At 43.2% G+C, this 13032-nt stretch overlaps 1 protein-coding gene across 1 annotated transcript in view; it reads right to left on the bottom strand.

Annotated features, from left to right (window-relative positions):
• Positions 1–542: 542 nt before the first annotated feature.
• The window catches only part of LOC147103239 (orexin receptor type 2-like), a 45162-nt gene continuing 32672 nt past the window's right edge, over positions 543–13032 (bottom strand). The window contains exons 6-9 of the mRNA XM_085963180.1: positions 9932–10146; positions 3343–3464; positions 876–941; positions 543–733 (exon numbers count right to left, since the gene is read on the bottom strand). Of these exons, the coding sequence (XP_085819306.1) occupies positions 543–733; positions 876–941; positions 3343–3464; positions 9932–10146 (594 nt within the window). The remainder of the gene's footprint in view (positions 734–875; positions 942–3342; positions 3465–9931; positions 10147–13032) is intronic.

The following is a 13032-nucleotide window of genomic DNA, read 5'->3' as shown; positions in this document are numbered from 1 at the left end:
TATGGAATGTGACGTCTAGGGCTTCCAGCTGTATTCTTAATCTCATTGCAGTTGCATAAATGATCAAGGAATGGATTATGTGATTTAAAATCTTAATTGTATGAAGACACAGAATAAAGGTTTGTTTGTCTATGGATCATCTGGCAAAATCTACAAAAACAAGTCTAATGAAAAATTCTGTCCTTTCCCTGATTCTATTAATTCTTTGAGACAGATTATGTCATGTAATTTTCACAAACTGTCAATAACATCAGCAAAAATTACTAACTTACACACCTTATGGAGTGTGTCATACAATATGTGGAATAATTACCAATTTGCAGTATCTGCTAAATTGAAAGAATTGTATCACAGGTTTTGTTCTGAAATTTAAATCCTTCAGTACTCCAAAAGGTTAACCTTCATCTGGTTTATTCCAAGGCAGAAAAGCCAATCTTTCAATTGACACTGAACTAGAGATCAGGCAGGTTAGGTTCCACATTCACTTTCTCTCGTGATCTTCAGTTCAGATACGGTCTATTTTTGCGGCTACTGAAGTTGATCTATGAGAGCACACTGGTGACACTGGCCAGAACAAGATGCTCAGAAACTCTGGAAACAGTGTCGAACTTGCTAATCTTTGTAGTGATAGATTTTTGGCTCCTTGCACTTGTTTGGACTTTGAATTTCTTGCATGACTGAGGTCCAAGGAAACAGCATGAGAACGCTGCCTTAAACTCCTCCCGAAACTTTCCTAAAACGAGAGACAGTTCATTTGTCCAGAGTATACCTTAGGGCTTGAAATTCTTAACTTGCCATTAACTTCATTTATTTCTTTCCTTATTTCTTTTTTATTGGTAACATTCGAAGGGGACATGAGCAAAACAAGCATTTACCAACATTGTTAGTGTTGTGACGAAGATGTTTGGGGTTGATAGATTTTCGTACTATATCGACTTGAACTGTAAAGAAACATCCAGCAGTACAATTACAGACATTGTCCTCCTTGATTTAGGAATTGTGAGAGATCATTTTGGGCTGAGCAACACTAGAAAGAAATATTGGTGATGATAATAGTTTCACAAAACGTTAAAATGTGTTGGTTTAAATGTGATCCTTTTGTCTATGTACATTGGTCCTAAAATGGTAAATAAGCCTAGTGCCAACACCAATTGTAATTATAATATACTATATAGTTGTCAATCTGATAAACAGTAGAAAATGCTACTTCAAGCAGGAATAAATTGTGTAGCTGTAGCAGAGCCACTGAGGGACTCTGAACAACTGTACATAATTCCCTTTAATGATGTGTTAGCTACAGACTAAATCTGTACCATTGTATATACTGTTTGCATGTACAGTGCGCGGTCCCTTTAAGAGCGTGGGCAAACACGATGACGTCATGCTGTTAATCACGTGATTACCCAAACGCGGGAAAAATGTGATGACGTCATGACGCCATCCATGGGACGGCCCTGGCAGTCCTCGTGGAGCCTCCGACCTGTTAAGACCTGTATTCATAGTTCTCTTGCATCAATCTGTTTAAACTCGTTAGTTTGACATTAAAAACCTTTTTGATTGATTGCCTGCATCGAACTCAATCTCTAGATAGGAATTTGACCATTCCTACATAGCAGTATTTATTGCTAGGTATTGACTTTTGAGCTAAAAAGCAATGGTACAAGAGTAAAATTCTTGTAAGATCAGAGGAAGACTCCAGGAAAAAGCCTTACCATAGCTTAACCCTCAAGTATTTCTCTGTAAAGTGACTCTTAGCTGTATTTGAATAAAATATTTAGAAGTTAAAAAAATATTTGTTTTGAAAAAAAATTGTTCTGCCCTCCTCCTGAGAAAGCCCATTTTTGGTGTAGGTTTTGTTCCCAACATCCCTTCCTGCACTCCCCCTCCCCACCTGACTATGAATGGTCAGAAACCTGGCCCAGTAGTGTTTTGTCACCAAACCTTGGGCACTCAGTGGAGATTGCCGGGTCTTCATTATGAGGCTAGCATGTTTTTGAAAATGTTTTAATGGTCGGCCATTGTAAGGCCTTATCCTGGAGTAGTCCTTCAACATCAAAGTTATTGTTAAAAAATTCTAGTTATTCTTCACAAATGTTTATTGAATGTTTTCCCTTATGCCACTGTACAGTGACTTGGAACTGTTATCGATGCTAAAGGTACCATCTAAGTGCAAGATCAGGGCTCCAAAGAGTTACATTGCCTCTTTATAGCTGAGAGTTCACTTTCCAAGGTACAATTTGTAGACACAGCTTCCTTTTTTAGGAGGGCGTGAAACCTCTTTAATAAGAACATAAGAATTTAGGAGTGGGAGTAGGCCATACGACCCTTTGAGCCTGCTCCACCATTCAATGAGATCATGGCTGATCTTCTACCTCAACTCCACTTTCCCGCCCTATCCCCATATCCCTTGATTCCATAAGTGTCCAAAAATCTATCGATCTCAGTCTTGAATATACTCAATGACTGAGCATTCACAGACCTCTGGGGTTGCGAATTCCAAAGATTCACAACCCTCTGAGTGAAGAAATTTCTCCTAATCTCAGTGCTAAATGGCCAATCCCTTATCCTGAGACTATGACCCCTAGTTCTCCACTCTCTGTATTTGCCCGACTCCCCACTTCCCTTTATTCTCTCCAGAGCACAATAAGGCTGTGGCCAAGGTGGTAGGCAGACGACCTGTCTCGGGTCTCAGTCAGTAGTGGTCTGAACCAACCACTTGGGGTGCTTCAGGGCAGGCTGGGAAAAAGTCTTCCCCTGCTTTTGTCTTCCTATGGCAGCATGGCCGAGATTGGCAACTTGGCACAGTGCAAGATCAAACCTGTGTTCGGTCACTCTGTGATGTGCCCAGTGTACTTTTTGGCTGCAAGTAGATCACATCAATGGTATGTACCTCCATTTGGTCTGCACCTTGTAAATATTTCCCCATCCATCAGAGATGTGATTGCAAACAAAATCACTGATATAACACCTTATGACCATTTGAAATACAATATTTTGGGAGATGATGGTGCCAATTTTCTCTTTTGGCGGTGGCGGAAAGCTGGTTGTAGTCGCCCGTTATACATCCCACCTGAATAAGGAAAATTGGGCGGGGTGTATAACGGGTAGCCGATCTGCTACTGTCGAAAGTGAAAAGTTGGCCCCCATTGAAACTCAGCAAGTTTAATTAATTATCGTAAATTGTTGGTTTTAGTTTTTCTTCTTGGTAAGTTTGTGATTTCTTTGCTGCTATCAGTATCGGTAATTATAGACGTATCATTAGAAGAATAATTTTGCTCTCTCTGAACAGTCATACTCTCCTCTGCTCTCAAACCCCCCAAAAAACAATCTGTAGAAACTTACCACTTAAAAAGTTGTAGATTATGGGATTGGCAGCACTGTTTGCATACACAAGCCAATGAGAGAGGGTGAACCAGGCGTAGATGGCATCCCTGTCATCAGAGTTTTCAAACATCCCAAAGACCCTGAGGAGCAAACACATTTTAAACTCAGCAAAACTCTTTTGATAGCATTGTTGTTGTATTATTTAATTTCCCATTTTGCTATTTATTTCAATTTGATCACAATGTGAGATCTTTTCCACTTTTGTGAAGTGTTAAATCTCACCAGTTTACTGGCCACAGATAGAATTGCAAAGCACAGTACTTCAATCATCCAATAAGTTTGTTCAATAAGATTTCACCAGCAGAAACCTGACCAACTAGGACGTGGCTGGCAATTTCTTTGGTTATTACAAAAGCAAAATACTGCGGATGCTGGAAATCTGAAATAAAAACAGAAAGTGCTGGAAATACTCAGCAGGTCAGGCAGCATCTGTGGAGCGAGAAACAGAGTCAATGTTTCAGGTCAACGACCCTTCGTCAGAACCGGAAAAAGCTGGAGATGGAACAGGTTCTTTGGTTATTACTTGAGTTGTTAATTGTCCTGGGCCAATATTTATCCCTCAATCAACATCACTAAAAAACAGATTATCTGGTCATTATCACATTGCTGTTTGTGGGAGCTTGCTGTGCGCAAATTGGCTGCCGCGTTTCCTGCATTACAACAGTGAGTACACTTCAACAGTACTTCATTGGCTGAAAGCGCTTTGGGACGTCCGGTGGTCGTGAAAGGCGCTATATAAATGCAAGTCTTTCTTTTTCTTTTTAACTGCGATTTAACTAGTCAAGTAATAGCCCAGGAAAATGAACCATTTCTGGAGAGTGAGAAACTGTATTAAATTAAGCAGAGCAGAGAACCTATCGCGCCTGATTCACTGACATGACCATTTCCACATTCAGAAGGACTGATTTAAAGATTTCTGACAGTAGAATTAAATTATTTGCTTTTATGTGTAAAATAAACCTCTGAATTTTGAAATAGGGAAAAGAGTAAACTATGTTTCAAGTTTTCGCAGCGGTGTGCATTGTCTGCTTATGTGGTTTGCCTCGAAAATTATATTTAAATAGTATTCCCTTGGTTAGTTCCAACCTTCTTTGTACTTGCACTGATTTTGTTAAGCATCGAAAATCTTGTAATTTTCAGTTCCCCCTGAGGGGGAATGAATTATACAGCTGAGCTTCCCAATAATTTATTACACATCTGTTGTAAGTGTCTTCGAGCCCAGCACTGCCGAGCTGATTAAGGTGCCGGTGAGTGCAGTGCAGAAGACGGTTTATAAGTGCACTGGTAGTTGGTAGGGTGGGTGCTTAACCTCTGGTAGATCCTTCACTCCTGGGAAGCCTTTTTCAGCCAGTTGTGCCACTGAGCCAATTAATGTAGCTGTTGCAGCAAAATCCACGTTGAACAGATGCTCTGCCAAAGGGTTTCGTTGCTCCATCCAATTGATGCCACGTTAACAACTAATTCCTACCTGGTTGTTTTAATTCCCCTCGCCACCTCCACCCACCCGCCATCCCAACAGTAAAATTGCCACATCTTTCTTTGAACGTTTATTAACAAGGCCATTACAAGTACTGTAGTACCAGATTATTTTAAAAGTGTAATTAACAATGTCATGTCCCTTTTGCAGGTTATCTCTGTTTTCTGTCAGTTTTGATACCCTTCCCTGCCATTGCTGCTACTGAGTAACAATAGAAATCATCTCCCTTTCAACTAGCTCAATGCAAATATTAACCAGTTCAAAGATCATTAATGTTATCCACAATAAGAACGTTGAAAAAACGAAATGAAATATTCCCCATGAAAACCACATTACAACAGAACGATCACACACGACTACTCAGGGAACTTTCCCAGAAATCAATGCAGCAACTATGGAGACTTTTTAGCGCAGACTGCCCCTAGCTGATACAGGACCTGCGACTGGTATAAGGTCTCCTGTGAGGTAACAAAGCCCCTTTAACAACACCAAGGTGACTGGAATCAGGTTAGTGCGCTAGAGGGGCAGAATAGTAATACAGTAACAGGGGAAAATGGTTGTTTGAGTAATGCACAGTGGACCTAATGAGAGAGTAATCTTTTACTTAGTCATCTGCTGATGTTTGCGGGATTAGTGGAATCCTGCCTGAAATGAGTTTGTCATAAAATTTCTGTTCAGCTTAGGCTAATTGTATGTTAGAGATATTTAATGGCTGGTTCATTGTCTCCTCCAATTGAATAATAATGACTCTTTTTCTAGTGTCCATGTTCAACTTTAGTCTCATATAATTTAGTCTAATTGACCTGAAAGAGCTTCAGAGTAGTACATCATTAGAGGGGATATTTATGATTGAGGCTAATTCATTAAATATATTCAAGAAGGAGTTAGATATATTTCTTAAGGCTAAAGGGATCAAGGGATATGGGGAGAAAGCAGGGACAGGGTACTGAATTTGGATGATCAGCCATGATCTCATTAAATGGCGGAACAAGCTTGAGAGGCCGAATGGCCTACTCCTGCTCCTATCTTCTATGTTTCTATGTTTCTATGATAATGTGTCTGGATTTGTTGTTAGGACAATGTGTTTACATACCTGCATGTGGTATGCAGAAGGATTCCTCACTGCAGTAGGACATATGTGGTTTATGCCACAAATGTACATAAGAATTAGGAGCAGGAATAGGCCATGCGGCCCCTCGAGCCTGCTCCGCCATTCAATAAGATCATGGCTGGTCATCGACCTCAACTCCACTTTCCCACCCGATCTCCATATCCCTTGATTCCCCTAGAGTCCAAAAATCTATCGATCTCAGCCTTGAATATACTCAAAGACTCTGCAGTCACAGCCCTCTGGGGCAGAGAATTCCAAAGATTCACAACCTTCTGAGTGAATAAATTCCTCCTCATCTCAGTCTTAAATGGCCGACCCCTTATCCTGAGACTATGCTCCCTAGTTCTAGACACTCCAGCCAGGGGAAACAACCTCACAGCATCTACCCTGTCAATCCCCTTCAGAATCTTGTATGTTTCAATGAGATCACCTCTCATTCTTCTAAACTCCAGGGAGTATAGGCCCACTCTACACAATCTCTCCTCATAGGACAGCCCTCTCAGCCCAGGAATCAATCTAGTGAACCTTCGTTGCATCGCCTCCAAGGCAAGTATATCCTTCCTTAGATAAGGAGACCAGAACTGTGCATGGTACTCCAGGTGTGGTCTCACCAAGGCCCTGTACAATTGTAGCAAGACTTCCTTACTCTTATAATAATAATATTAATAATTCAACTTTATTGTCATTGTACAATGCACAAGTACATGAACAACAAAATGTGATCTTGCAAGCTCCCATGAGTCCAGTACAAATAACATTAACATTAAACGTAAATAGCACCATCCTGGGAGAAGCAAAGCCGCTGCGTCTGTGCGCGCCGCCATTCCATTTCCACCATTCCTCCTGTCCGACAATCTTCAGCCCAACGCCGGTCCTGCTCACCAGCCGCCCCTCCCAGGGCTCCTTCCGTGACCTTCTCACCAACCGCCCCTCCTCGGGGCTCCTTCCGTGACCTTCTGCACCTGGTCTTCCCTGATGGTCACCCCTCCAGGTACTAACCAGGCCTGGCTCTGCTTAGCTTCCAAGCCTTGCCAGTGACCCTGTCCCTAGTCCCTTGCAATAAAGGCCAATTCCCATTTTGCCTTCCTTATTGCTTGGTGTTCCTGTATGCTAGCTTTCTGTGTTTCTTGCACGAGGACACCCAAATCTCTCTGAATACCAACATTTGAAAGTTTCTCACCATTTCAAAAAATATTCTATTTTTCCATTCTTCCTTCCAAAGTGAATAACCTCACATTTCCCTACATTATACTGCATCTGCCACCTTACTGCCCACATCAGGATATGTAAATAAATAGACTTCAAATGAAAGTGCTCCCCTCGTAACCTAAGTTCTTAAACCCTGGAATGTTAAAATCTTTAAGAGTGGTTTGTGTGAGAGGGTCAGGTGGTGCAGTGGTTATGGTGATCAGTGGTTATGGTGGTGCAGTGGTTATGGTGGTGCAGTGGTTATGGTGATCAGTGGTTATGGTGGTGCAGTGGTTATGGTGATCAGTGGTTATGATGGTGCAGTGGTTATGGTGATCAGTGGTTATGGTGGTGCAGTGGTTATGGTGATCAGTGATTATGGTGGTGCAGTGGTTATGGTGATCAGTGGTTATGATGGTGCAGTGGCTATGGTGATCAGTGGTTATGGTGGTGCAGTGGTTATGGTGTTCAGTGGTTATGGTGATCAGTGGTTATGGTGGTGCAGTGGTTATGGTGTTCAGTGGTTATGGTGATCAGTGGTTATGGTGGTGTAGTGGTTATGATGATGCAGTGGTTATGGTGGTGCAGTGGTTATGGTGATCAGTGGTTATGATGGTGCAGTGGTTATGGTGGTGCAGTGGTTATGATGGTGCAGTGGTTATGGTGATCAGTGGTTATGATGGTGCAGTGGTTATGGTGGTGCAGTGGTTATGATGGTGCAGTGGTTATGGTGTTCAGTGGTTATGGTGGTGCAGTGGTTATGGTGGTGCAGTGGTTATGGTGGTGCAGTGGTTATGGTGGTCAGTGGTTATGGTGGTGTAGTGGTTATGATGATGCAGTGGTTATGATGGTGCAGTGGTTATGGTGGTGCAGTGGTTATGATGGTGCAGTGGTTATGGTGGTGCAGTGGTTATGGTGATCAGTGGTTATGATGGTGCAGTGGTTATGGTAATCAGTGGTTATGATGGTGCAGTGGTTATGGTGTTGCAGTGGTTATGGTGGTGCAGTGGTTATGGTGATCAGTGGTTATGATGGTGCAGTGGTTATGATGGTGCAGTGGTTATGATGATGCAGTGGTTATGGTGGGGCAGTGGTTATGGTGGTGCAGTGGTTATGATGGTGCAGTGGTTATGGTGGTGATCAGTGGTTATGGTGGGGCAGTGGTTATGGTGGTGATCAGTGGTTATGGTGTTCAGTGGTTATGGTGGGGCACTGGTTATGATGGTGCAATGGTTATGGTCCTGGATTAACAGCCCAGAGATGGTGAGCTTAAACCAAAATGTAATAAATCTGCTCATTAGTAGGTTGTCATCAGGGAAAGATAATGATCATGGAAGCTGCTGGGTTGCCATTATAAACCCAAACTGGTTCACTAATGCCCTTTGCCCTGGTCTGGCCGACAGAAGGCCCCAGTCCCACACGACATGGTCGATGCCTGATGCCCTCTGAATTGGCCTCGCAAGCCATTCAGTTGTAAAAACAATTTCTACAGAGCACAAGGACTGCAGTGGTTCGAGGAGAAGAAGGCCCATCATCAGCTTCTCAGGGCAGCTATGGATAGGCACTAAATGTTGCTTTGCCATCACTGCCCCCCATCCTGAGAACAAATCTTTTGAAAAAACACAATGGCGTAGAAATTGGATCAGGACCGAGGCACTGTGGTTTGGATCAGGCCCGAGGCACGGTAGCTTGGATCAGGCCCGAGGCACGGTGGCTTGGATCAGGCCCGAGGCATGGTGGCTTGGATCAGGCCCGAGGCACGGTGGCAGAACCATGGCAAGTTGGTCCGCTGACCTCATTTGTATGTTATCATCGAACTGGATCTACCAGTCACAGTCCCAGAGGCAGCTTGCCAGTCACAGGGTGGGAGGCGGGGAAGCAAAGTCAGCCGGCTGGGACACCGGCCGAGGTCTTAAGGTGAATCCAGAGGAAGGGATGTAATCGGGAGAGGGAGGTGAGCACTCCTGCTCCTCCTAGCTCCACATTCAGGGGAGTTAAAAACTTTTAATTCACCTCTTGGGTGGCAACCTCCAGTGGGTACTTTTAGGACCCCTGGTTTGGCTGCTGTGTACCTGAAAAAACTGACCGCAAAGACGGGCAGCCTGGACGACTACAATGCATCCTAAGCAATATGGCGCGTGGCGCACTTCGGGTGTGGACCGAGAACGTGCACGCAGGGTGGGCTTAACAAGGTCAATCAAGGGAAAATATTGTGGGTTGGCCGGACGTCGTTGGGGATGGGACTGAAACCCGACAACCAGCAGTCCCGCCCCCAATGTGCCCCTATTGACAAAATCCAGCCCTCTTTGTTTATGTTAGAACTATAATATTTAAAACTGTCTTCAAAATGAATTACTTCTTTCTTCTTGATTGGGTGTGTGTTTATTTGGAATTGAGCTGGTGTGGAGCATAAACACTGGCATAGACCAATTGGGTTGAATGGCCTGTTTATATGCGGTAAATTCTATGTAATTCTATATAATTGTATGAGCGTATTCTGAGTGGTGCGAGAGCTCACAGTATTACTGACATGAATCAGTCATTCATGAAAGAAAGACTTATGAAATAATACTGAGCAGCCTGTGGGTGGCGCTGTCCAGGGAGAGTATAAATACTCGGGCATGGGCCCAGCTTGCGCAGGACATTCTTAACAGGAACTAGTAAAGGACACAACTAGATCTCCATGTTGTAAAACAGTTGATTAAAGCTTTGTTTAACGCTTAGACCAAGTGCCTAGTAGTTTTCTTACATCAATTACCATGGTAACGCACCTCTTTAAGATATTGAGGATGCTGATGGGAAGGTAGCACAATGCAAATACAAGCAGCACCACCATCAGCATGCGAGCTGTCTTTCTCCGTGCTCTCATCTGCTTGATCTCTGCAGCAGATGTTCTTTGTGCTGTGCCTTCTTGTGAATGAGCTGAACAATGTGCTGAGTGTGGCTTCCACTTACATGCAAGTGTAGCTGACGATGATCCAGGGATCTGAGGAAAGAGAACACGGAGTAAGAAGAATTACTGGAGGGCTCTCATGACCCACTGGCTAAAAAGATGTGACATTGAGCTATACGCAGCAAATGGGTCTCGGGTTGCCAATTCTGGTTGGACGCAGTCCTGGAGATTTCATCCTAGGACCTTCTGCCCCACCCAGTCAAACAACTTTTTTCCTGTCTCCAATATTGTGATAACTGACAAACAAAAGTGTTCAAAGAAAATGGAAAAAGAACACAATTTTTTTAATGCCCCTATGATTTTTTCTCCTGGGCTGTTCACAGGATCAGAAGGTCAATCTTTAATTCCTGGAGGCTCCAGGACAATTCTGGAGTGTTGGCGACCCTAAGTGGGCCCCAAGTCTTATCTCTAGCTGTGCTGAATTAGTTGATCCCAACTGCTGTGGTAACATTGGCATCCTAAGTAATAGAGGGGAAAGATTGACCGGGCTTGGCTTAACTGTGATAACCATTATGGTCCCCCAGCTCATGAATGCTCACTGTCTGGGACTCACACATTTACATAGGTACCAGAGGGACGCCTTCAGATCTCCAATTCCCTCTGTAAAACTTTCCTTCTCTTCACAAGAGGGCAGAGTCACGGGAATGGAAAGTTTGGGGTCTTGTAGGGCTGGAGGAGGTTACGGGAATAGGGAGGGGTGAGTGGAACTTGGAATTGCTGAGTCTGGAGGTGACAATGGCATGGAGGAGGGTTTGACCAGTAGATGGGCTGAGTTAGAGGTGGAGTGTTACCGAGGTGGAAGCAGGCAGTCTTTGATCAAGCTTTTGGTCACCCCTCCTGATAACTTCTTCTTTGGCTTGTCACCATCCATTTTTATTGTGAAATGCTTAGAGGACGAGACCGGAAAATTAGTGGTGGGGAACATGGAGATGGCAAAAACGCTGAACAAATATTTTGTATCAGTCTTTACAGTAGAGGACACTAAAAATACCCCAACACTGGACAAACAGGGGGCTATAGGGGGGGAGGAGCTAAACACGATTAAAATCACTAAGGAGGTGGTACTTGGTAAGATAATGGGACTAAAGGCGGATAAATCCCCTGGACCTGATGGCTTACATCCTAGGGTCTTGAGAGAAGTAGCGGTAGGGATTGTGGATGCATTCGTGGTAATTTTCCAAAACTCCCTGGATTCAGGAAAGGTCCCAGCAGATTGGAAAACTGCTAATGTAATGCCCTTATTTAAAAAGGGAAGTAGACAAAAGGCTGGAAACTATAGACCAGTTAGCCTAACATCCGTGGTTGGTAAAATGTTAGAGTCCATTATTAAGGAAGCAGTAACAGGACATTTGGATAAGCATAATTTAATCGGACAGAGTCAGCATGGTTTTATGAAGGGGAAGTCATGTTTGACAAATTTGCTCGAATTCTTTGAGGACGTAACAAACAGGGTGGATAAGGGGAACCAGTGGATGTGGTGTATTTGGACTTCCAAAAGGCATTTGACAAGGTGCCACACAAAAGATTACTGCACAAAATAAAAAATCACGGGATTGAGGGCAATATACTGGCATGGGTGGAAGATTGGCTATCTAACAGAAAACAGAGTTGGGATAAATGGTTCATTCTCGGGTTGGCAATCAGTGACTAGTGGTGTTCTGCAGGGGTCAGTGCTGGGACCCCAACTCTTTACAATCTATATTAACGATTTGGAGGAAGGGACCAAGTGCAACGTATCCAAGTTTGCTGACGATACAAAGATGGGAGGGAAAGCAGTGAGTGAGGAGGACATAAAAAACCTGCAAAAGGACATAGACAGGCTAAGTGAGTGGGCAGAAATTTGGCAGATGGAATATAATATTGGAAAGTGTGAGGTTATGCACTTTGGCAGAAAAAATCAAAGAGCAAGTTATTATCTAAATGGAGAGAAACTGCAAAGTGCTACATTACAAAGGGATCTGGGGGTCCTGGTGCATGAAACACAGAAGGTTAGTATGCAGGTACAGCAGGTGATCAGGAAGGCCAATGGAATCTTGGCTTTTATTGCAAGGGGGATGGAGTATAAAAGCAGGGAAGTCATGCTTCAGTTATACAGGGTACTGGTGAGGCCACACCTGGAATACTGCGTGCAGTTTTGGTTTCCATATTTAAGAAAAGATATACTTGCTCTCGAGGCAGTTCAGAGAAGGTTCACTCGGTTGATTCCGGAGATGAGGGGGTTGACGTATGAGGAAAGGTTGAGTAGGTTGGGCCTCTACTCATTGGAGATCAGAAGAATGAGAGGCGATCTTATCGAAACATATAAGATTGTGAGGGGGCTTGATTGGGTGGATGCGGTGAGGATGTTTCCACTGATGGGTGAGACTAGAGCTAGGGGGCATAATCTTAGAATAAGGGGCTGCCCTTTCAAAACTGAGATGAGGAGAAACTTCTTCACTCAGAGGGTAGTAAATCTATGGAATTTGCTACCTCAGAGAGCTGTGGAAGCTGCGACATTAAATAAATTTAAAACGGAGATAGACGGTTTCCTAGCTGATAAGGGAATTAGGGGTTACAGGGAGCGGGCAGGGAAGTGGATGTGAGTCTAGGTTCGGATCAGCCATGATCCTATTAAATGGTGGAGCAGGCCTGAGGGGCTGTATGGCCTACTCCTGCTCCTACTTCTTATGTTCTTATGTTCTTAGAATGTTTTTCTGTTGTTAAAGACACTATATAAAGGCAAGCTGTTGTTTTTACAAATATTTCTCTTGACTTAAGTTTTTACTAAACTGATTCATTCATTTGAGAAAATGGCCATTTTTGGAAAGAATGAACAGATTTTTGACATGTTTGTACTTCATCAAATTAACTTCAAATTCAGTAATAAATATTTAGCACCTTTTATACAAATAAATATTTTTCTTTTTGTGGAATACACAT

The sequence above is a fragment of the Somniosus microcephalus genome, chromosome 20 (assembly GCF_052327205.1).
Source record: "Somniosus microcephalus isolate GS21.2 chromosome 20, FLI_Smic_1.0, whole genome shotgun sequence".
NCBI classification, from domain to species: Eukaryota; Metazoa; Chordata; class Chondrichthyes; order Squaliformes; family Somniosidae; genus Somniosus; species Somniosus microcephalus.
Note: the sequence above shows the minus strand (reverse complement) of the source record. Positions and strands in the feature narration are given on the sequence as shown.